The 26,245-nt window shown below is 45.2% G+C and overlaps 1 protein-coding gene across 4 annotated transcripts in view; it reads right to left on the reverse strand.

The window, feature by feature from the left end:
- MEGF6 (multiple EGF like domains 6) overlaps positions 1 to 26,245 on the reverse strand; it is a 201,376-nt gene that overhangs the window by 169,028 nt on the left and 6,103 nt on the right. For all 4 annotated transcript variants that reach the window (XM_088671670.1, XM_060276165.2, XM_088671671.1 and 1 more), the window contains exons 2-3: positions 25,339 to 25,473; positions 15,913 to 16,022 (exon numbers count right to left, since the gene is read on the reverse strand). In XM_088671670.1, coding sequence (XP_088527796.1) covers positions 15,913 to 16,022; positions 25,339 to 25,473 — 245 coding nt within the window. The remainder of the gene's footprint in view (positions 1 to 15,912; positions 16,023 to 25,338; positions 25,474 to 26,245) is intronic.

Below are 26,245 nucleotides of genomic sequence, written 5' to 3' on the forward strand. Positions count from 1 at the left end.
CTACAGGATTAGAGTCACTTTCTGTGGACAATAGAGCCAGGACTGGATTTGCAATTAGCTTATGATGGGTACTGCATGCTATCTCTGAAAAGACCTCCACATTTTTGCACTTTCCCACATCCCCACCATAGGCAAAAATGTGCCTGTTACTCCACACTGTCTCCAACAACACAGGGCATAGATCCTGTAATACGAGAGAGTGCCATTGCTGTCTGATGCCAGCTTCAGACAACTTAAGAACCACAGTCCAGAAACGGCAAAGTGATTAGCTCCGAAGACTGTAGCTCATACAGCATGATGGCGATTAAAATGCCACAGATCTTGTCTGGCACTCTGACAAGGGTCTGTTGCAGTGGATGATGTCCAGAGCAGAAGTCTTTGGACTAGATCCCACTGTGACGGAGAAATGCTCTGCTCAGCTTGGAAGTCAAGAGAAACAGAAACAGTGAGATGCTTCTGAATTCCATACCAAACGGCAGGGCAGCAAATTGGCCAAGGGTCTCCCCACCGCGTGGATGAACTCCATCCACAAACATAGAGCTGCAGCCAATACTAGCCCGACTCAAAGTAGGCCTACTATAGTTAACAGAGATGGTGATTCATAGAAGTACAGTGGTCCCTCGAATTACGAACTTAATCCGTTCTGAATGCACATTCGTAGGTCAAAAAGTTCGTCAGTCGAAACGCGGCTTCCCATAGGAAAAAAAATATTTGGAAAAAAATGTGAGTCGAGGAAACCGCATGTAAAGCCGCCAACGGTTTCCGTTCGGATGTAGAAAAATTTGTAAGCGTGCGGCCATTTGTCCCGTTCGTAAGTCGAAATCTACAGATGGCGAGTCATTTGTAAGTCAAAGGACCACTGGTTGGGAGGGACCCCAACAGTGGTCCAACTTCCAACAATGCAAGAATCAGAACTGAAAATCCCTGGCAGATGGCCACCCTACCTCTCCCAAGAACATAGCTGCCAAGTCTCCCATTTCCCCCAGGAAATCCCCGTTTTTCCAGCTGTTCCTAGCTGAAAAAAAATGGATTTTCTTGTTTTTTCCCGGTTTATTCTGGCGCGGCGGCCATTTTGGAACTGGGCTACTTCCGGTCTGCTATTTCCGGCCCGGTCCCTCATTTCTCTGACAACAACTTGGCAGGTATGCCCAAGAAACCTCCACCACCTTTTGCAGCAGCCCATTCCACTGTCTGAAAGTTCTTCCTAATGTTTAGACGGATTCAGCTTTCTTGTAGTTTGACTCTATTGGTTCGGTTCTTGAATCTATTGGTTCGGCCCTGTTTAGGGAAGTTTTTAATGACTGGTGTTTTAATGTATTTTAATCTTTTGTTGGAAGCCGCCCGGAGTGGCTGGGGAAACCCAGCCAGAGGGGTGGGGTAAAAATAATTTATTATTATTATTAACCCCCCCCCCCCGGAGCAACAGAAAACAAGCTGGCTCCATTTTCCATCTGACTCACAACATTTCAAAAATGCATACATTAGTGAAAACAACGTACAGAAGATGCAATGTGTTAGAGCAAGCTGTTTGTTAGAATGTACATATTGGTCCAAACTGCATACCAAAAAATGTGCATCTTAAAAGAATTGCCCCTTAAAAGACAGGTGAATATTTATTCATTTTCATTCCTGAAATACTGGGGGGGGCTGAATTAAGTTTGGGGGTGAATAAGATGTTGGGGAAAACAAAAAAAATCACGTATTCGTCTGCTCCTAGGGAAATACATCAGCAAGTGTGTGGAATTCCCTTCACATGGCTTGCAACCATCTTTGCCAGAGGAGATCATGGCCAGTAATCATTGGCTGCATCCAATGCTAGTCCAACTCAGAGTAGACTCAATGAAATTGATAGACATGACTTATTCAGCTTCATTAAGGGTCAACTTTGGCAGCAGAAACTGATTCCTGCAACTCCCTCAAACATTCTTCCGCCCAGTTCTGAACAGACGTTAACAGGATTGTACCCCTGCAGCCCTCGAGATTAAATGGGCAATCCATCATTTGCCTCTCCTCTATTCTTACCTCTAAGATTCCAAAAGAATCTCTTTTTTTGTAACACTCAGAGTGGTGTTTTTGGCCAACTAGCCCCAAACATTTATTTCAAAGTGGGAAAGAAAAACACTTCTTTGCAAAAGAGATAAAGAGTTGTCCTCAGCTAGTTAAGACAACATACAGTACTTGGAACACCCACAGAGGCTGGAAATCTTAACAATGAGAATTAGCAGGAGGAGGATTAGCACAATTGTTTCCCTGCAAATTTCAGGAACTTTTGTAAGAAATTCAAGTGGATAGGAGAAGTAATCTGGCCGTAATCCACTATTTGCTCACTCCTGAGCATTTGTACAGGATTAATAAAATTCCTCTGGAATAAATGAGTCTTGAGTTGAAGTTTTACTCCCTCTCTCGTAATGCTGGAATTTAGGAACATCCAATGAAGCTGAGTGCTGGAAGACCATAGTTAAACTATGGAATTTGCTCCTGCAAGGATCAGTAATGACCACCAACATGGGCTGCTTTAAAAGAGGACTAGACAAATTAATGAAAGATAAGCCTATCAAACAATATATACAGGACAAAGCAATCATGGCGTCCTCTCACATCGTCTGAGAGAGAGAGAGAGAGAGAGAGAGAGAGAGAGAGAGAGAGAGAGAGAGAGAGAAGAAAAGAAAAGTACAAAATTACAATACAAGTGGAAGAGGTAAGACTGGCTTCTGTTCTCACACTTTCCAAGCCTGGAAAGTAAACACAGACACGGGATATAGCAACCACACGTCCAGCAACGGAGGAGTGAAATGCTGTCGGAGAACAGGATTCTGGGAAAGATGGGCCATTGGTTTGACCCAGCAGCTAGTCTCTTCTTGTGCTGCTCCTTTGCATGAGTCATATCTGAAGAGGTCTGTCTGCAAAGCCTCAGCTGTACCTTTTCATTTACAGTCCACCCCTTTCAGCTCTTGTGAGGCCCAGTGACACTAGCAGGTGTGATCCACCGATCTCAAGTGGGTGTTCATTTACAGGAGCCATAAAACTAGTGGGGAGAGGCCAGACATAACACAAGACAGACCAGCTGGATAGGAGATTTCCTTGCAGCGAGTTGAAGGCAGTTGTTGTACAACGAACAGTGTCCTGCTCTGACAGTGGCCAACCAGATGCCCATTGTGAGAATTGGGGGAAATTATTGAGGGGGGATGCAATGCACATACACTAGGCAAAATTCTGTCTGAAATGCATAAATGTGCATGAGTTTTTGTGTGTTTTTAAAAACAAAAAACAAAGCAATTCACAAACAGATGTGGAAATGGGGTCAACCAAACCAAAATGGACAGATTCATCAAACCCTACACCTCCATCTATGCAGATTATCCAAGAAATAGCTCTCAGAGCCTTTTAGCTTGCTGACAAAACAGTAACAAAGATTTTAAAAAGAGAGAGAGAGCATTTAAGGGGAAAATCAACAGCACAGGGGAGATCAAAGCATTTTTGTGAGCCAACTTAGTCTCCAAAGAGGAGCTTGGGAAAGACCCCCACCCCCGCCGCCAGTCCAGAGAGAAGATAAATTTCTGCAGAGAGGAGTAAACTGAGAAGAGAGCACCTTGGTGTCAGATAAGGGCCTGGGCTCAAAATGCATTCTGCATTCACCTGCAGAATCTCTTGGATCTAGGGAAACAAAACAAAAAACCAGCCACAAAAGGAGGAGAGTAAATATATTCCCAGGGACACACTGGGCGCCTCAAGACTGGGGGTATTTTCTAGGAGTGGTTCGAGTACATGCTGGGAAACTTTAGGATTCTTCAATTAATTCAAGCGCTCCGTTGCTCTAGTCTAGTGCAAGAAATCCACTTTTAAATACCAGCAAATATGTTATGGTTTAGAAAGTGATGGTAAAACACATTGAAAGGTATTCCTATTACAGTATGAGATGCATGCAGATTAGTGGGAATATGTGTGAACACCACCTCTCTGCAAAGAAAACTGAACAAATGCTCAACGAAGACTGGACATTGTGTAACCTCTGTTAGGATGAATGCTCTTTGTTGTATAACCTCCCCATAAATAAATCAGAAAGAAAGCTCAGTGAAGACCAGACACTCACTGCATCCAGATGTGAGAAATGTTGTGTTAGATTTCCTGGTTAAAATGCTGCCATTTCTGTCCTGTTTTCTAATGTTCTTTTCAGTGCCTGCTGCATTATTGAACAATACTTTTGGACAGACATACTAGCATGGCATGCTAAATTTCTTTCACAGCAGTGGGCATGATGTGGCAAAACAACGGATGTCATTGAACAATGTCATTCTCCTCCATACATGCTTCTGTTTCCCCATAAAAACAGCAGGGTAGAGCTATATGTTGGTATACCACCCCAAATCATGCAATTTTCTGGATCCACAGGATTGCAAACAGTTTGTTTTTTCTTGAAGCAAGTGACACAGAAATGAATGTTAAGCTTCCACTAGATTTCCAGAAGGTTGCTTTTGTTTCATGTGTGTTGGAAATCCCAGATGCAAAGATCCAAACTTGGGGCAATTGCTCTTTGGTGAGAGAACCGCAGCTGAGATTTGATGTGGCAAAACATGCAGCAAAGAAAGGATGGGAATATAGGCTGTAAAACCTTTAACATGTGCCATTTCCAGTGAATCTCGACGTATCCCATTTCCCTAGCACAAAGATAGACCACAGGTTTAGAAAGTCATAAAATGGTATCCTCACAAAATGCTTCAGAGGTCAGATTCGTGTGCTTTTCCATATAGCAATCAGAAATAGTTGCTCAGGCAGTAAAATGTTGCTTGGTTATAAAATGGTAAACGTTCCTAAGCTATTGGTATAGGAAAACATTAGTCTCATACTTTATTCTTGTTTGAAACAAAAGAGGCTGCTTAAAGCCATGCAGCTGGAGGGAGCAGCTCAGACATCCTCACACACATAGACTAAGTAGAACAAAAGGCTTGGTTGCCTGTTTCCTCCCAAGGTGAAGGGAAGTGACATAGGCAAAACCTGGCAGGACAGCTTACTCTATGGCATTAACCCCTTCGTGCATTAATTAGACTCAAACATGCTGGTTATATGAGACTGGTTCCCCTACAATGTGAAAGCTCAAATATAATACAGTGCTTTAACCAAAAATCCCTCTACCCAGGGAACTCTGGGATTTGTAGCTCTGTGAGGGCAATAGGAGTCTCCTAACAGCTCTCCCAGTAGTGATGTATGGAAGTGAGAGCTGGACCATAAAGAAGGCTGATCGCCGAAGAATTGATGCTTTTGAATTATGGTGCTGGAGGAGACTCTTGAGAGTCCCATGGACTGCAAGAAGATCAAACCTATCCATTCTGAAGGAAATCAGCCCTGAGTGCTCACTGGAAGGACAGATCGTGAAGCTGAGGCTCCAATACTTTGGCCACCTCATGAGAAGAGAAGAATCCTTGGAAAAGACCTTGATGTTGGGAAAGATGGAGGGCACTAGGAGAAGGGGACGACAGAGGACGAGATGGTTGGACAGTGTTCTCGAAGCTACGAACATGAGTTTGACCAAACTGCGGGAGGCAGTGGAAGACAGGAGTGCCTGGCGTGCTATGGTCCATGGGGTCACGAAGAGTCGGACACAACTAAACGACTAAACAACAACAACAACAGCTCTCAGCACCCTTAACAAACTACAGTTCCCTGTATTCTTTGAGGGAAGGTGTGCTTGCTTAAAGTTACCATGCTTTAAATGTATAATGCAGATGAGGCCTTAGACTCTTTTCCAAATCCTCCTTCATATTCACAAAGGACTTGGGCAGTTCTTTTAGCACTGAGTCAGACCACTGGTCCACCTTAGTATTGTCTACACTGACTGGCAGCATCTTTCCAGGATTTCAGACAGTGGGGCTTTCCCAGCCCCAACTAGAGGTGCCAGGTTTTGAACCTGCAACCTTCTGCATGCAAAGCAGATACTTTACCACTGAGCCGTGACTCTTCCCACAACAGCTTAAGTATTTGCAGTTGTGTTAAGACATTTGGGGCGTGCACAGGGGAAGCAGCTCTTTTGCACCACTCTTTATATTACTGATGATAATATTCATAAACACTTCTTTTGTTGAGTTTTATCATGGTGCCCCATCAATTATGACCCCGGTAATACAGAACAAGTTACACTCTGACAACATTTCCTGCTATTCTTGTTTCTGCCATGGGAAATTAAAGGCATTAAAATTTCAGCTCTCAGGAAGAATAAGGGAGGGACCTCAGTGAAGTGGTACCACTCGTTCTTTCCATACATAATAAAGGAGCCAGTTTCACCTCTTGGCATCTCCAGGAAAAGACCTATATTTGAGGTCACCTCCAGGCTGTCAGCATTTTGTGGGAGAGATTCAAGCGCATACCAGGAATTTAAGTTTGCTGAATTAAGCGGATTAAAGAACTCTGTCGTCCTGGCGCAACAAACCCACTTTTTTTTTTAAAAAAATGACTCTTTGCAATTGGGAGAGTTAACAGGGAAAGCATGGGGTGAATGAACGATTAATGGGAAGATGTATAAGCACTGCACAAGCAAATCAGGACGAATTTAGGAAAAATGCTGCCCACAAACAAATGAGAACAATGCTCAATATAGGCCAGCTGTAGCCTACTGTCTGCATAAGGTTTCTGCAAGCAAAGTTGGACATAGTCTAACCTCCGCATGAGCTTCACACAAGCAAATCAAGATGAATTCTAAATAAATAGGTCACCGAATGGAGCCCGGAGACTTCCGATAAACATTACCAATAGAGAGAGACTTTACCTGACCTTTGCCCTGATCCACCCAACTTGGTATCCAAAACCAGACCCTCCAAGTGTCCCTATTTTCTAGGGAAGTCACAGATTTACAGACACCATCCTGGTTTCTCAATTGATCCCGGGATGTCCTGCCTTTCCTTAGGACGTTCCTATTTTCAGCTGAGAGATGTTGAAGGGTATGGAGTTATTGCAACCCCCAAGCTAATGAAATAAGTACGGTAACTATACAGTCTTTAGAAGACATCTGAAGGCAGCCCTGCATTGGAAAGTATGTTTAATGTTTTATTATGCTTTTATTTATGTTGGAAGCCATCTAGAGTGGCTGTGGCAACCCAGTCAGATGGGCTGGGCATGATGATGATGATGATGATGATGGATGTCCCTATTTTCATAGAAGAAATATCGGAGGGTATATGCATTCCTAATGGCATGTTTAGCATGACATCGATTTTGGCTCCTAGGAAACAATGTGACAGCACAAACATCTGTTTGCTGTCATCCAAGGAAAGGCCGTAGCTCAGTGGCTGAGCATCTGCTATGCATGTAAAAGGTCCCATGTTCAATCCCCAGCATCTCCAGGTCGCAGTGGGAAGATCGCTGTCCAAAATTCTGGAGAGACATCACCAGTCAGCATGGGCAATACTGAACTGGACAGAACAATGGTTTGACTCTGGATCAGGCGGTTTCCTTGGTTCTCCATCCTGCCTATGCGCACAGCACCAGAGTCTCTCTTTCCTCTTGGCTTACATCTCAGCTTGACCGACACCTGAACCCCGCCACTACTTTGGCTGCATCAGAAGAGCCACGCCTGAGCTTTGGGACCTGCTTGAATTGAATTGCGGGTCACAAGTCTGTTCAGAAGCATCCCTATCAACGGATGCTTAGCCAGACAAAGGGCTCAAGCCAATGCTGCCTGTACCCACAAGGTAATGAAAAGTCGCCACCAGAATTCTACTTAAGATGTCAAGGGGGAGGAGGAGTCCATAATCTGCTCGGACCCTTTGCAACCATATCAGATACCTATGGCTAAATCTGCATATTTCATTTGTGTTCATTGATTGCTTCACCTCTCTGGAAACTCTAGCTCTGTGAAGGAAACAGGGTTCTCCTAAAACCTGCCGGCACCCTTAACAAACTACAGCTCCCAGAATTCTACGAGGGAAGCCATGACTGTTTAAAGTGGTATCATACTGGGTTCCGGTTTCCGCCTGCAGGAATGGCGGACCTGTTTTCCATCCCTCTGACCTTCGTAAGGAAATTGGCGGTTGCTAGGGGAGTAAATGGCAACCCCCTACCCTCTCCGGGGGTTACGGAGAGGGGCCGCTGGCCCGCGATGCCCCCAGACCCACTCCGACTGTTTATGGAGTGGGGGGAGCTTGGGCTGAAGCACTTACGAGGGTCAGGACTCCCGGACGCTAATCTGCATGGCGGGGATTTCCATGATTAAAGAAGATAATTAGGCTTAAATCTATGGACATACTTCAGAAGGAGGGGCAGAAGCGCTGTTTACTGCCGAGAAATCTATGCTGCTGAGGGTGAGGAGTTAAAGGCTGTATTTCATCTGGAAGAAGGATTGATGGGGACGGAGCGATAAGGGAAGCAAGTCTTTCTTTTTTATTTTATTTTCATATGAGTTACTTCGTACCTTCCCAGACGTGATGTCCTGGCTTGTTTGGAGTGAAAGAGAAGCAAAAGACTGTGTGAGTTGAACTTTATAAACTGTTGTTATTGAGTATATTTTTTGAAGATGAGGAGTTGCTGACGAGAAAAGCCCCCCGCTAGTTGGATGGGAGGAATGCCTGGACGCGTTCGGAGGATTTATGAGTTGTGACGCACTTTGAATTGGAGCAGCGACCTGAAGCTAAGTTCAGCTATAGGGCAAGGAGATCCATTAATTTACCAAGAGTCTATGCATGGTGTGAGGTCTGGTTCTTCTGCCTGGAAAAGCTGTAAATTTTATAAAGATCGTTAATCTATGAGAGAAAACGAAAGTGATTTGAGTTTTTTTAAGATGGCGCTGCTTCATGTTGAGAGTCGACGCAATAGGGACGCTCCAGACCAAGAAGATTTATGGGGAGGCTGGACTGATTAACTCACACAGGAGAAAGAACATTTGTGAAACTTTGTTTGACATTTATCTCAGCAGCTGGGAAATAATCGGTTGAAAGAGGAAAACATCTATGTGACTGTAAGGGAAAGATCTGGATTATTATGAACTCGGAGAGACGATTTGAACTTTAGAAAAAAGACGGCAGTGGACGGTTGCGAGGAATCCCCAATTTCTTGAAGCATGGGAACCCAAAAAAATTTTCTAGGTGATTTGGCATAACATTCGGTTTGATTGATATATATGTGTATAATTTGAAATAATGAATGTGATATAATTTGTTTTAATTGGAAAATTAATAAAAATATATTAAAAAAAATAATTAAGTGGTATCATACTGCTTTAAATGTATAATGCGGATGTACCCCATGTCTCAACTATGCTCGAGTAACATTCTGGTGTTTCTTTTGAACCTTTAAGCAAACCTTGGCCATCCAAACAGCCCAAAGCAAAAGACAAGAGGGTTTAAAGAAAAAAAGCTAAACATGAAACCAAGAGAGAGAGAGAGAGAGAGAGAGAGAGAGAGAGAGAGAGAGAGAGAGACCCCGTTTATGAGGTGCGATCTGACAGCATGAGAGGACATTATGAATCCAGCAGACACAATCACACACACACGATGGAAAGAAGCCGCTAGGAAGCCCAATATTTCACAAGGCATTTTACAGATCCCCTTGGAGCTGTTTTAAGTATACAGGCCTCTTCTTGCGGTGTCTTGTTCACCATCTGTTTTCCGTGAAAATTTTCCATCCATCTCCCAGCTTTCCTTTCACAGGGATGACGAAATTCTGAACTCAGTGATGGGGTTGTTTAAAAAAGGGGGGGTGCCGACCTGACAGCCCGTATGGCGTTCCTTCAGTCAAACAGGAATGAATTTGTAAGAATGATTTTGTAAGGGGGGCAGTACTCCTGGGCAAATTTCACACAGTTTGCATTGACATGTTCAAGGTCAATGTTTGCAAGAAGTAAAAAGTGGGTCAAATCATGAGAAGGTCCCGAGGAATTGGGGGGGGGATCACGATGCACTTTACAGAGGACAGCCCTCAATATCACAGGTGATCAGATGGAAGTCCTCTAACTGAAAGAATGACATTAATAAAATTATATTTACTCATATCAATTTTATCACAGGGTCTTAAATATTTTAAGCGGTTTTAACAGTATAGTGATGTGTGCTATTTAATGCGTACAAAGTGGTATAATGTGCATTATTGCACACCATTTTAGATTTAGCCTCTAATAAACATGTATAGATCTCAAGGTACATGAAGGGCAGTATTCAACTAAATTTTATGCAGAGTAGAAAACAATACGCCTAAGTTAACCATGTACATTCATTTCAATGGGTGTACTCTGCATAAACATAAAACCACCCTATGCACAGAGGGAGAGAGCTTGGAAAAATCATTTTCAAAAGAAACTAGTTCTAGTTGAATACGTCCTAAAAGAAACTAATTCTATTTCACATTCATCCCCCCCTTTAATATAAAATTCGCAAACAAGTTCCGTTCACAGCTCAATTCAAGTTCAACCAAATGATCCTTTAAAAAAAAAAGCATTCAAAATGTTACAAGTTTTGCCAAACTACAAAATGTACTTATGTAAACATCAACACACACCAACACAAACACACACACACACTGGAATCTGAATGGTTTAATTTATACCCCCTCCCCAAATATTTATGATATTTAGGCTATAAGGGCTTAAGGGGGGGAGGTGTCAGAGAATGAACTTGAAGATTATAGATCTATAATTTTTTAAAAATAGATTTTTTAAATAAAAAAAAGTTCTCCCTGAAAATGAACTTAATTCATATTCAGTTCACCCGGCACTTACAGAAATTACTTTTAAGTGTAGTTCAGAGATTCTTGAACTAATTCAATGAGCATCATGTAACTGAACTAGTTTATTTCAAGCACGGTAGTGTGCGCACACGCATGTGTATAGATACATAGCATGGTGGAAGGATGTATATTTATTAGTTTCTATCGCGTCATCTTTAACTCCCTTTTTACCTAAACGAAAAAGCCCCAAACATTTCAACTTTTTCCCATAGGGGAGTCGCTCCATCCCCTTGACAGTTTTTATTGCCCATTTGCTGAACCTTCTCCAGCTCCTTTTTGAGGTGAGGCAACCAGAACTATACCCAGTACAGTAAGCCCGCGACTTAACGTTATGTTCCAGGGATCGTGCCTAAAGCCAAAATCAAGTACAGTGGTACCTCGACATACGAATGCCTCGACTTCCGAAGGTTTCGACTTATGAAGTTGACAACCCCAGAAGTCTTTTCGCCATGCGCGCGGTCCACACATGCGCAGAAGATCTCAACTTACGAAGAGCACCGCGGAACGGATCACCTTCGTAAGTCGAGGCACCACTGTATAGTAAAGACCCTCTGGGCTCAATGGAGGTTGGCATCGCCAAAGACATTTTCCCTGGAACCCATTTTTTAAAATTGCCCTGCATGTAAGCTAAATGCAGACAAGTTAAACACATTACATGTAGGCTTACTGTATTCCAAACATGGTCACACCATAGATTTGTACAATGGCATTATGATACGAGGAGTTTTATTTTCAATTCCTTTCCTAATGATCCCTAGCATGGAATTTGCCTTTTTCACAGCTGGTGGGCCGATGTCTTCAGAGCTTCACTGGATGGTTCCTGGGGTGTGGTGTGGGTGTGGGTGTGGTGTGGTGTGGTGTGGTGTGTTTCCCCTCTCCCCTTTCTCCACAGCATGCCCGCTGTTGCTCAAACTGCAGCCATACAAAAACTCGTGACAATTGCTAGCTGGCAACAACACAGAGACCGGCAAATGCAGAAGCTCATTAGCTTTTAAGGCCGCTCCTGTTAGCAGGCAGAAAAAAAAGAAAAAGAAAGCAAAAACACAAACATTCCTAACTTTGGGTTCCTCCGACAAATTACACAGCAGTTCATAAACAGACGCAGACTATTATTATCATTTTTCTTCTGCACAGACGCTCTTCCTCTTCGTGTCTGCCCCCATTATCTCTCTCGCCCCTTTCCAGCTACAAATGAGAGATTTCCTTCTCCGGAGAGTTATCCATGCCAGCAGTTCAAATGGCAAGCTAAGATGCTGCTCTAGGCGTCTCTCTTTCCTATACTGGACTTCTGCTTTCCTGAATGGAATTATTCACTTCCCCTGCAGGAAACCTTTATGAAAGTTCTTTTCCCTCCTGAGTTGAGCTAATTGGCTGATTGCCAATTTGGGTGTACTTTTTTTCTTCTTCTTCTTTTTGCCGAGTTCAGATAAGGCCATTATGTGGTCCTCCTCCAAAGTTTCCTTTGAATTGTTGTTGTTATTTGTTTTATTTTTTTTACTCTCTTCATCACCCTCCCACAGCAGACAAACTGACCACATCTTGAGTTAAGCCAGGCATCCCCAAACTTCGGCCCTCCAGATGTTTTGGACTACAATTCCCATCCTCCCCGACCACTGGTCCTGTTAGCTAGGGGTCATGGGAGTTGTAGGCCAAAACATCTGGAGGGCCGTAGTTTGGGGATGCTTGAGTTAAGCATTATGGTTGTTGTTGTCACAAATTCACTGTTTATTCATTTGTAGACTGCTTTGCGGCAAGACAGGTTTCTAAGCAGTATTAACCCAGTTACACAACCACTGAACTATAAAACATCCATCGTGAATCAGAGAATTGTAGCACCGGAAAGGACCCCAGGGGCTATCTAGACCTAACCCCTGCAATGCAAGAATCGCAGCTGGCCACTGTTTAAAAGCCACCAGTGTAGGAGACTCCCAACACCTTCTGAGGTAGCCCATTCCACAGTCAGCCAGATCTTCATGTCAGAAAGTCCTTCCTAATGTTGAGTTGGAATCTCAGTTCTTGCGATTTAAAAATACACAATAAAGCAAAGCAATCCAGCTTCAAAGGGAATTCCTGAGCAATGTTTTGTTTATCTTCAACGTGATTTTATAATGCTAGGGGTGCCGTCTACCAGCGTTGGCTGGTACAGCCAATTTCTGGGCCCGGAATTATATAGTTTAATCTCAGGCATCCCCAAACTTCGGCCCTCCAGATGTTTTGGACTACAATTCCCATCTTCCCTGACCCCTGGTCCTGTTAGCTAGGGATCATGGGAGTTGTAGGCCAAAACATCTGGAGGGCCGCAGTTTGGGGGTGCCTGCTTTATCTACACATAAACACAACCTGAGCATGGCAGGGAGGGGCTCACAGCATTAACACTCCAAAAAATGCTGCTTCCCCATTAGGTTTCCAAAATCCAGAACCTGTCTCACTCCTTCCATTCGTCAGCATCCGTCCAGCTCTCACACTCTGCTCTGGCTATTGATGGGGTAGGGAAAGGCCCACCCATTTGCTTCTATGGCAACCTTTTGGACTTTTAAATTGCAGTACTTAGCTGGCCAGCCAAAGCCATTGCCTTGACAAAGGAAATTGGGTTGGCAAAGCTTGCTTGTATGCATTCCGCCCTCACGGATACGAGATTGCGGGTTGGGGAAGGAAATCCAGGGATTCATCTAGACAGACTCGCCAAATTCATAATAATCGTCACCACCACTGCATCTCTCTAAACTTTGGGAATGGAATGCTGGACTACAATGGGCCTGCGGTCTTATCCAGCTATGAGCAACAATGCCTGGCTCCTTTCCCCACACAATTAATCAGCGTACATAGAGTGATTCCCAATTTACCTTCTTCAGCCCAAGCTATTAGGAAAAACTCCAGAACGCATCGCACTAGCGGAGCGCAAAGGCATATCAGGCAACTCCCGGCAGCCTGATCATTTCTGCAAACATTCTGAAAAATGAGGAAGATGGATCTCGAAAACAGTCCAGAGTTAAATATCCTCAGTACAGGTCTTGGCTTTAAATAGGAACAGACCTCGAGCCAACTAGAATTTCAGTGATGTAAACTTAGAACACCTTCCATGCTAAGAAGAAGAAAGAACCAACCAAGAACAATGGAAAGGGTAAAAAACAAAAACAAGATTCTTCAGAATATTTCTCTTGCTTTGCTACACACTTGTGGGAAACAAACAAAAAACCCAACTTTTGAGGTCCTATGTAAGAATAAGCCACAATGTCTTTGCAAACCGGAATAGAGTTGATTCTCCTTCTCCCCAAACCCCTTTAGGCCAGGAGTGGAGAACTTCTTTCAGCCCTCTGGGCAACCCTGGGAAGGGCACATGCCACTCAGGCCATAAGATCACCTTTGGCAAGTTTCATGCTACTAATGAACTGGAAGAATAGAGATATGATTCCCCCTTAATCAATGGCTTGACAACGTGACAACATTGGCAACATACGAACAGACAGCTTAGAGATGCAGACTTTGGATAAATACAGCCGTATATGGTATGAGTTTACAAAGAATATATTGGGTTACTGACAATTATATGTGTATTAGGATAATAACAATATGCACATCTGTATATTAATGTATTAAAATGTAGTAGTATTTTTTCTTTTTTTATTCCCACTTTCTTTCTTTCTTTTCTTTTCATAGATGAAATTCTTGTTTGAAAAAAAGTTTCAGTTCAAGTTGTTTCAGAGCTCAGGACTTGAAATACCTCTATTTAGTTGTTTTTTTTTCTCCACAAATGAGGATGGCAGATGGGTATAGGTTATGCAAGCCGGTAATTTTTCTGAGGTTTTCGCCTCAATGCTGGAACCAAAACGGAGTCTTGCGCAATGATATCCTTGCTGACTGTAACAAAAATTCCAGGGGTTTGGGGGGGGGATTGGAGAGGGGTGGTGGTGGTAGAGAGAGTACTGTTCACCCTAGGGGGTGAGTGGCGGATCTTTTTCAGCCCAAAATCTTCATCCCTTCTGAGCAACTTTTTGATGACCACACGGCAGTGGAGCCAGAGGCAAGAGTAGGCAGAGCAATGAATGCAAATTTTACGTTTGTACAGTTGCCTTGTTTCTACACTAAAGGTAAAGGGACCCCTGACCCGGTCCAGTCGCGGACGACTCTGGGGTTGCGGCGCTCATCTCGCTTTACTGGCCAAGGGAGCCAGCGTACAGCTTCTGGGTCATGTGGCCAGCATGACTAAGCCACTTCTGGCAAACCAGAGCAGCACACGGAAACGCTGTTTACCTTCCCGCCGGAGCGGTACCTATTTATCTACTTGCACTTTGATGTGCTTTCAAACTGCTAGGTGGGCAGGAGCTGGGACCAAGCAACGGGAGCTCACCCCATCGCGGGGATTTGAACTGCCAATCTTGTGATCGGCAAGCCCTAGGCTCTGTGGTTTAGACCACAGCGCCACCCGCGTGGACTGTTTGTACAGTCACCTTGTTTCTACAGTACACCACACCAAAGCACACTCCTCTCTATTCTACATCCCTGACAAGCAAGAGGCATTAGCGGAGTTCAGTGATGCACTCCAGCCAGGCAAAAACACTTGAGGAGGGTGCAAAATGTAACTGGCAAGGGGTATGGCCTGTGGAGAGAAGGTGTGGCCTAAGAGAGACATGAGGGCCACATTTGGCCCCCGAGCCAGAGCTTCCTAGCCTTGTACAGTGTCCGCTTCCATCTGGGAAAGATGCCCACATGAGGCTCCCACCCTCTCTGAGAAGGTCCCTTTGGCCCTCCATACTATCACCACCTCCCATTCATTTGCTCTGTGTTCCTTTGAGTGCATACAACTGCTCAGAGATTCAGCAAATGTCTGGTCCCTCTGCTCTGCCACACACAAAGAGGATTTGTCTTTGCTACCCCACTATTAAAAAGCACAACATGCTTTGCCTTGGGTCAGCAGGGGTGTTCACACCCCACACATTCTGCATACACAAACGTTACGGTTGCTCACCTACACCATCCTACGAGGGTGCATTCTGCACCCCTGTATTCGCAATTAAAGAGACACATCATAGAACTGTAGAGTTGGAAGGGAGCGTGTGGGTCGTCTATTCCAGCCCACCTGCAATGCAGGAAATCTTTTGCCCAACGTGGGGCTCAAACCCACAACCCTGAGATTTTAGAGCCCCATGCTCTACCGACTGAGCTATGCCAGGTGACAAAACATGGCAGGAGGAAGGAGGGACCACTTACGATAAAGGCAGCCCGCGTCCTCTCCAAACTGAGACCACCCTGGGCAGCACCTGTACACCGTCTGGTACTGCATGCTGTAGAGCTGCCTGTTGTCCATGTAATACACCATCCTGAGAAAAGAAAACATCAAAACAAGCAGCATTATATTTTACTGCAGCCGGAGGCTACAGCTGCATAATTCAGCAGAAATCAGATGCAGAAAGTTGAATCCAGTGTTAGTCCTACTCTGAGTAGACCAGTTGAACTTTAATGGACGTAAATTAGCTCTGTCTATTAATTTCAGTGGGTCTGCTCTAACACTGGCTGCAACCCAGAGCAATCAAGCCATTGCAAATAGGGAGCAACATAGGAATCTGCCTTATCAGACCAAAGGTTCATCTGGGCCAATAACGTCTACACTGACTGGCAGTGGATCTCCAGGTTTTCAGACAGGAATCTTCCCCAGCCTTACCGGGATCAGCTTTAACTATGCAACCAGAACTTCGCAGTATGTGGTTGACTCCCACACCCCACCCCACACACCCCAAAAAAACAGGGGAGGTCTGTAAGCGACCCAAAATACAGGTGAAAAAACACTTTAACATCACATATAGCTAAGACTCCAGTTGAGTTAGTCTAACTTCACTGTTAGACCATTCTGGTGGTTTTAACATATGTTTTCAACACATCACATTGGCAAGAGATGAAACACAACTAACTGTAAAAGCCCACAGAATGACTGGATTTATTTGAGTGTAGCACTCTCACACACTTTCCTGCATAGCAGAAAATGCCAGGTGTGTCCATTAAAATTCTTTATATATAAAAAAGTGTCCAAAAAATTCCTGGTTACTTAGTGCTTTTAATTTACAAAAAAATCAAATCATCATCACCCTCATAATAAATAAATTAATAATAATAATAATAATAATAATAATAATAATAATAATAATAATATATTTATACCCCGCCCATCTGGCTGGGTTTCCCCAGCCATTCTGGGTGGCTTACAACAGAAAAATGAAATAAAATAATCTATTAAACATTAAAAGCCTCCCTAAACAGGGCTGCCTTCAGATGTCTTCTAAAAATCTGGTAGCTGTTTTTTTCTTTGACATCTGATGGGAGGGCATTCCACAGGGCGGGTGTCACTACCCGAGAAGGCCCTCTGCCTGGTTCCCTGCAACTTGGCTTCTCGCAACGAGGGAACCGCCAGAAGGCCCTCGGTACTGGACCTCAGTGTCCGGGCAGAATGATGGGGGTGGAGATGCTCCTTCAAGTATACTGGACCGAGGCCATTTATAAAAACATAGATTTGTACAATTGTTTCCCCAAGGGTGACCCAGCCCAACCCCTTGCAATGCAGGGCAAATGATCAGGGTTGTATCCAACTCAGTTCCACTCAAAGTAGACTCAATGAAATTAAGGAGCCCAAGTTAGCCATGCCCATTAACTTCAAAAAGTCAAAATAGGGCACAAGCCTTAAGGCATAATCCAGCTTCATCCAAATGCACGACATCTCCAGTCCGTTTTTGCAAGGAGGAAAAGAGAAATAAAACGGGGTTGTGGAAAACACGAAAATATTTTACCCATTTCAGCCAAGCATGGAGAAAGCAATCAGGGCCCAGATGTGTCTGGGAAAGCAATATCCAGTCATTAGACAGCAAAACAGCTCGCAAACTGGCAAAAGCCCAACTGGGTTGCGTGCTGCCAAAAAGACTCCCTTCTCCATTGTGCTCAAAACACATATTGCTTTCAACGTCACGCAATCGGCTTTTTAAAAAATCCGCAGGTTTAACATAAGTGATGGAGCAGATGCCCTGCAAGGGAAGCATGCTGAGGTTGAAAAAAATGAATGAAAACTCATTGTTACATTCCCTCCATGGTTAACAGTTCGCCTCAAGAGGGGTGTGTGGATTGTTTAGAACCAGGAGAAATTATTTGGGCTTCAAGAAACTCTCCAAGGTGACAAGAGACTTCTTCCCAAGCTGCTTACACACAGGAGGTAGGAGGACCTAACAAGATCTCTGCTGGATCAGGCCAGTGGCCCTTCTAGCCCAGTATCCTGTTCTTACAGGGCCCAGCCAAATGCCCCTGAGAAGCCTGCAAGCAGGACTTGGGCACAACAGCACTCTCCCCACTTGGAATTTCCAGGACCTAGTATTCAAAGTCATACTGTGTCTAACAGTGGAGGTAGAACATAGCAAGCATAGCTAGTCACCATTGATAGCCTTGCCCTCCATGAATTTGGCTAATCCCAAGGGTCATCTAATCCAACTCCATGCAATGAAGGAACCACAGCTGAAGAATCCCTGACAGATGGCCATTCAACTTCTGTTTAAAACCCTCCAGGGAAGGAAAGCCCACCACCTTCCAAGAGAGTCTGTTCCTCTGTCAAATAGCTTTCCCCATTGGATAATTCTTCCTAATATTTAGTCGGAACCTCCTTTCTTGCAATATGAATTGATTTGGATCCTACCCTCTGGAGCAGCAGAAAACAAGTTTGTTCCGTGTCATGGAAGAAGAAGAAGAAGAAGAAGAAGAAGAAGAAGAAGAAGAAGAAGAAGAAGAAGAAGAAGAAGAAGAAGAAGAAGAAGAGTTTGGATTTGATATCCCGCTTTATCACTAGCTTAAAAGGTAAAGGTAAAGGGACCCCTGACCATTAGGTCCAGTCGTGACCGACTCTGGGGTTGCGCGCTCATCTCGCATTATTGGCCGAGGGAGCCGGCGTATAGCTTCCAGGTCATGTGGCCAGCATGACAAAGCCGCTTCTGGCAAACCAGAGCAGCACATGGAACGCCGTTTACCTTCCCGCTGTAGCGGTTCCTATTTATCTACTTGCATTTTGACGTGCTTTCGAACTGCTAGGTTGGCAGGAGCTGGGACCAAGCAACGGGAGCTCACCCCGTCACAGGGATTCGAACCGGCGACCTTCTGATCAGCAAGCCCTAGGCTCTGTGATTTAACCACAGCGCCACCTGGGTCCCACTTAAGGAGTCTCAAAGCGGCTAACAATCTCCTTTCCCTTCCTCTCCCACAACAAACACTCTGTGAGGTGAGTGGGGCTGAGAGACTTCAGAGAAGTGTGACTAGCCCAAGGTTACCCAGCAGCTGCATGTGGAGGAGACACAAACCCAGTTCACCAGATTACGCGTCTACCACTCTTAACCACTACACCAAACTGGATTTGGGAGGGAAAGCCCCCCCCCACACACACACACACTAAATACTAGAAATGGATAAATGGTAGGATTTTGATTAGTTAGGATATGTATGAAAAACACAAGCTGCAGAACTGTGCCAGGCAAGGAACCCCTAGCAAAAGGGGACGGTGGTCCCTCAGGGAGGAATCCTTTGGCCTGGGGGGACAGATGTAGCCTATGTGATGGGGTGTGTGTTTGAGGTGACAGAAAAAAAGTTTGGGAGCAAGGGGTTTTGGGAAGAAGGCGGCAGAAGAAAGACTGGGATCCATCTTGGGCAGGTTGGCTGAAGGCTGCCTGCACTGCTGTGGGGGACAGACCCCTCTTGATATGGCCATGCTGTAAGATCTGGACCCCCTCCATGCAGACTGAAGGTGTAAATAGGCAAATAAACCATATTTCTTATAGCAGGCATCCCCAAACTGTGGCCCTCCAGATGTTTTGGCCTACAACTCCCATGATCCCTAGCTAACAGGACCAGTGGTCAGGGATTATGGGAACTGTAGTCCAAAACATCTGGAGGGCCGAAGTTTGGGGATGCCTGTCTTATAGCTACAACAGTCTCCACTGTGTCTCAGTCTTCCAAAGATACACAGTCCCGGGGGTGGGGGTTGAGGTCTGGAACCCCATGGACTCTTGCCACCACTCGTAAGAGAGAGGAGGAAGCACCCAACTTTTGTAACCCTCCATCTTCCATGCCACGGCCCTTCAGATATTTGAAGACGGCTATCGAATCACCTCTCAGGCAATTGGAACTTTGGTTTCACTCTGCATAAGGCAGCACCCAATGTTGCTATTCGTGCAACAGGAAGGCCAAGGTGCCCTGCAACAATCTGACATGTTTGGTTTCTGACCCGGGTAGTACAGCAAGAGACACGGTGTGGGAGCGGCCAGTTGGCAGAAGAGTCCGCCTAGGAAGGATTCCCCACAAGGAGGAGAACTATCAGGCAATGCGGTTTCAAGGAGGGATGCCAATAAAAGCTCATGTTGTCGAGCCCAATAAAAATTAATATGGCTCCTTATTGCATTGAGAACTAAGCTGGAGAAAAATAGCCATACTTAACAGGACCCAGAGGAGGGGGGAGAGGAAAGGCAGGTGGAACTACTCCGGCCGTCTTGCTCTGGGCTTGGCAGAAAATGCTGCTCTCATCTCCAGAGCCCGCCACTGCTCCAGGACGGAGGAGGTCAAGTATTCTACCTTCCAGATATGAGTTGCTCACAGGAGAGAAAGGGAGAGGGAGAGAATGTGGGTGCAGACAGTTGCTTAAAAGCTATTCAGGCCAGCTCGAGCACTTTGGCTACAGGCAGACTTTTTTCAGACCTTTGTCTTTTGACCCAGGCTCAGCTACAGGTTTTGAGGGCCTTGGGGCAAGAGACCACCGGCTCCCCCTAGCCTTGAGCAGCTCCCCCATCAGGGGCATAGGAGGTGGGGGTTGAGGTGGTCCGCCCCAGGTGTCATCCTTGAGGGGGGTGACAAAATCCCACCCCCGGGCTGGATCACCACACCGCCACCCCCTAATCAGATCGCCCCCCCGCCCCCCTGGGCACCGATCACCACAGCCGATTGCCCCCAATGGGCGCAGATTGCCCCCTTGGGCAGCTCACCCCGCCCCCTGGGCACACAGCATATGTGCCACTCCGGGTGCCCAAGCGGCTAGCTCCGCCACTGCCCCCATCCTCTGTGGCTCAGCAGCAAATCGTCCCAAGTCAATCCATTTTGTCTCCTTGTAAGGCTGGAAGAAATCTCTCTCTCCCCCCCTTTTTCTCTCTCCATATATATATATATATATATATATATATATATATATATATATATTGTTGTTGTTGTTTAGTCGTTTAGTCGTGTCCGACTCTTCGTGACCCCATGGACCAGAGCACGCCAGGCACTCCTGTCTTGCACTGCCTCCCGCAGTTTGGTCAAACTCATGTTCGTAGCTTCGAGAACACTGTCCAACCATCTTGTCCTTTGTCGTCCCCTTCTCCTAGTGCCCTCAATCTTTCCCAACATCAGGGTCTTTTCCAAGGATTCTTCTCTTCTCATGAGGTGGCCAAAGTATTGGAGCCTCAGCTTCACGATCTGTCCTTCCAGGGAGCACTCAGGGCTGATATTTAATAGGTATGTTTTGAACACTGTATTGGGCTTCATTCATAAGTCTGATGCACATCAGAGAAAGGGCCATTAATAAATTTATTGTTGTTACTAATGTTAAGGACTACTGTGATCATCTGGCATCTAAGGAAGTCCAGCTTTCTCAAAATGCTAAGAACCTCCTCTCGCTATCCTAGTTCAATTCATTGAAGGCTGGATGGCCCTCTGTCGGGGTTTCTTTAACTGTGATTCCTGCATTGCAGTGGGTTGGACTAGATGATGCTTGGGTGCCTTCCTATAATTTTACGACAGAGTGGTCTGGATGGGCACATTTGGCCCCTGGACCTGAAGCTCCCCACCTTTGGTCTAAAGTTACATAACTGCATACTCCCGGAATGACAAGGCAAAATCGGTCGTAATTGTTCCCTGCCAAAAATTAAAACATTAAATAATGTGTGACTTCTTCCAGAACTGCCAACGTGGTGCATGCCCTTTGCCTGCCGTTTTGCAACCCCTGCTTGGGCCATGCCCATGGCTAAGTGCCCCTGTTGTCCTATCTTCATCACACAACTGCTTATAACATAAAAAAAGGTGGAGCAGCTGCTGTGCCTCCCTAGTCCCATGAAGGAAATCCGCAATGCTGCAGCCAAGCTCCCGATTCATCTGCTTCCACAGCCCAGTGTTGGCCAATTGAAACAGCTCCAGAAGCCAACACAGAGGCCAGGAAACATACTTTGCATGATATGAACCATACACAGCGGAGCTATGAGCTTTCACTCCCAAGGAATATGGATAGATGGGCTGCAACCTTTGACTAGTTAAACTGGTTAATCAGCCAACTAATATTTTAGGTTGATTAACAAGGGATAGCAAGTCACAGTCATACCTGTTGATTAGTAACACTCACACTCATTTATTAGTGTTTTCAAACACTATTTTGGTTCTAGTGAGGTCTGAAGGATTATCATGAACCCAGCTGCAAACTTTGACTGCTTTAACTGGTAGATCAGCCAACTATTATTTTAAGGTTGATTAACATGGGTAATGCAGGTGAAATACATACTTGTTGATTAATATTTTCAAAAGCTGTTGTGGTTCTGGTGTGTTATCAACAATAGAGAAGGATAAAGAAATTAAAAGGTCTTCACCCACAGGTGCTGCCTTTTGTTTATTAAACAGAGAGCTATCTGAAGACAATTTCAGATTGTTGGCACATGTATTTAATAATTATTATTATTATTATTATTATTATTATTTATTATTATTTATACCCCGCCCATCTGGCCGGGTTCCCCCAGCCACTCTGGGCGGCTTCCAACAAAACAGAAATTCTAAAATACAGAAATCCATCAAACATTAAAATACAGAAATCCATTAAACATTAAAAGCTTCCCTAAACAGGGCTGCCTTGAGATGCCTTAAGCTTATATATATTATTAACAACTTGCACTAAAAAGAAAATCTAGCCTCCTGGTGTTCAGCTGAAATCTAGCCTAACTCAAGCTCAATAATAACACAGGGATCATGGGGGTCATCTAGTCCAACCCCCGGCAATACAGGAATCTTTTACCCAACATGGGGTTCGAACCCACAACCCTGAGATTACGACTGAGCCAGCTCTTGAGTTGCCTTATACCAAGTCAGACCGTAAGTCCATCTAGCTCAGCACAGTGGGAGTTGGTCCATTTCGGCAAATACCGGTATCATCCGCATACTGATGAACACTCAGCCCAAACCCCCTGATGATCTCTCCCAGCGGCTGCATGTAGATGTTGAAAAGCATGGGGGAGAGGACAGAACCCTGAGGCACCCCAGAAGTGAGAGCCCAGGGGTCTGAGCACTCATCCCCCACCACCACTTTCTGAACACGGCCCAGGAGGAAGGAGCGGAACCACTGTATGACAGTGCCCCCAGCTTCCAGTCCCTCTAGACGGTCCAGAAGGATGTTATGGTCGATGGTGTCAAAAGCCGCTGAGAGATCCAACAGAACTAGGAATCAGCTCTCACCTTTGTCCCATAATGAGGTCTGAATCCCGACTGGAAGGGATCCAAATGGTCCGCTTCTTCCAGGCATGCCTGGAGTTATTATTGATATTCATGGCATGGCCTCTTGGGGGCAAGACCCCTGCCTATTTGCTTATGTAACTCTTGCAAAATAATATACACAGCCATGGAATAACCTGGGATTTACTACCACTTTACCGGGTTGCCGTGCTCCGACTTGACGGTAAGCACAAACCCCTTTTGACTTTGCGTGCCAAAAACGTGCATGTTTTTCAAGCCAGGAAGAGAGCAGCTAGAGCCTCACAGAGAAGAGAAGAGAGATTGTGTTTATGCTTCCTGATTTACAATGTTAAAAAGAGGGGATGGAGGGAGATTCATCGCATGAGAGCGAGCCGAACATTTGCAAGACGGAGGATTCTGAGCCTTTGAAGTGCTGCAGCAGCAACAGACAAAGCCCCTCACATTTCAAAGTGTCCTCTCTGCACCAGACAGAGACACAGACTTTGAAACAAAAAAAAAAGAGAGAAATAAATCAGTAAGTTCAGCCTTACTGGCGGACAGCTCTCCATCAGCAAGGTAATTGCTGACAATTACAGGCTGCAAGGGATTCCTTAAATACAAGACAGGACTTTCTTAAAAAAAGAAAGAAGGAGCTGTTTTCATTTCTTTCAGGGACACAGGGTTGCACAAAAACTTTAATCCTCTTTAGAGTGAACCCACTGAAACTGATAGACAGGAATCTACTCTGAGTAGAGGTGCAACAAGCTATCCTTTTCTGTTTCTGTATTTGTTGCATGCAGCACTGTCTCCATTCCACTGCAGTTCATCTGCTGCCCGAAACTGCATTATTCACCTTGCTGCCCACTGCGGTAAAATTAAACAATCCAGACTAGATGGACCAATGGTTTGATTTTTGTGCGCAGCAGGGGTGCGGAGCCCCTCCAGATATTGCTGAACTCCAGCTCCCATCAGCCCCAGCCAGCATGACCAATGGTCAGGGATGAAGATGGGAGTTGTGGTCCCGAAACATCTGCAGGCACACAGGTTAGCCAGCCCAGCTGTAAGCAACTTCATATATTTATACTGGGTTGTGTCCAAGGTTGGTCCTACTCAGGCCACCTCTGCACCATACATTTAATACAGCATGACACAACTTTATAATATAATAATATTATAATAATTTATTATTTATACCTCGTCCATCTGGCTGGGTTTCCCCAGCCACTCTGGGGGGCTTCCAACAGAACATTAAAATACAATAAACTTTAAGCATGTCTTCCCTTCCAAAATAAATAAATACATCTGGAAGCTGTAGTTTAAGAGTGCTGTGAGTTGCTAGTTAGAAGACCCCTCTTCCTCTCACAGAGCTACAAATCTCAGAGTGATTTAACCAGGCATCCCCAAACTGCAGCCCTCCAGATATTTTGGCCTACAACTCCCATGATCCCTAGCTAACAGGACCAGTGGTCAGGGATGATGGGAATTGTAGTCCAAAACATCTGGAGGGCCAAAGTTTGGGGATGCCTGGATTTAACCATCAATCCTTCCCAAAAAAAACCTCTGGGAATTGTAGCTCTGTGAGGGGAAGAGGGATCTCCTAACAATTCTCAGCACCAGGGCTTTTTTTCCAGCCGGAACTCAGTTCTGGCACCTCTCAGGTGGGCGCCATTGCCATTATAAGAGAACAAGGGAGGCGTTCATGGTGAGTTCTGGCACCTCTTTTTTTCTAGAAGAAGAAAAAAAGCACTGCTTGGCACCCTTAACAAACTGCAGCTCCCAAGATTCCTTGGGGGAAGCTATTAAAGCTGTGCCATTTAAAGCACTGGTATAATAGTGCTTTAATTGAAGGTGTGGGTGCAGCCTTAGAGACGGCCCTATGACATCAGTGAGCATGACTGCAATAGGCCCATTCACTTTGACGGCTGTACGCACCCCCAACTAAGTCCTACTCGCTGAAATCAGTGGGCCTAAGTTAGCCGTGTCCATTAACTTCAATGGTTCCACTCTGAATGAACGTAACTGGCACTGAACGCATTCCATTATGGTCCAGGGGTGGAGAGGCTGCTCCACCAAGCTTTCAAGATGCGGGCAACGTAGCAATTGGAAAGAGCGACAAAACAAATACGGGAGACCCAGTGCAGCGACGGCACATACCTCCGTTCATAGCCCAAGCACCACGGATGCCCTCGACAACTTGGATTCCACACTTTAACCAACCGAGAGAAGGAGCTGACGCGTGGCTGTCGGTGACTGACCATTGCAAGCTGTTGCTCTGCACAGACGTTTGGCCTGGAGGGAAAAGAAAGATGTTATTTCTTTGCGTGGCTGAATAGTGGGACATTCTTTTCAGGCACAAGTGGCAAACCTGGCCCTCTAGGCTTTGTTCTTCTCTGGCCCTCAGACTATACTTCCTCTAACTCGCTCTCCTTGATTGCTTTTGCCTGGTTGGAATACGTCCTTGATCTTTGGCCATGCTTTCCTCTTGCCTGGACAGATGATGCCAAAAGGTGTGTGTAGGAACTAGCCTACCATAGAAAGGCAAAATTTACATGCATCGCTCCAGCTGCCTTTCCCTCTGGCATCTGCCCCTCGGGGAAGAAGGCAGCCCCCTGGCTGAAAACAGGTTGTGCGCCCCTACTTTTCAAGGTAGGCATCACAACTGCCTTCTTTCAAAATAATTTAGGGATTGGCACATGGGGGATATGGATTCCTTAGTGATTATGGTATGAATCCCTCCCCAACACCACCACACACACACTATTTTGGGCAGGGTGGGTGGAGGGAGGGAGAATAACCTTTCAGGAATGCATCGTTTCGTAAAATTAGCTAGCAGTGTAATGCAAGAAAACACAATGCAAGTGAAACTGGGGAATGGAAATGGATCCAATACCAGTCCAATCTGAAAATAATTTGTTGTATCCACCTAATTCCTCCCGAATGGGCCTATGTTGGTTGTTCCCATTCATTTCAGTGGATCTGCTCTAACTAATGGTGGATTCGACCCAGGTTCCACCCCCTACATCTCAATATAAAGACTGCCCACTCTCTCCTTGTTCCTATT

The sequence above is a fragment of the Zootoca vivipara genome, chromosome 6, assembly GCF_965207765.1.
Source record: "Zootoca vivipara chromosome 6, rZooViv2.hap1.1, whole genome shotgun sequence".
Lineage (NCBI taxonomy): Eukaryota > Metazoa > Chordata > Lepidosauria > Squamata > Lacertidae > Zootoca > Zootoca vivipara.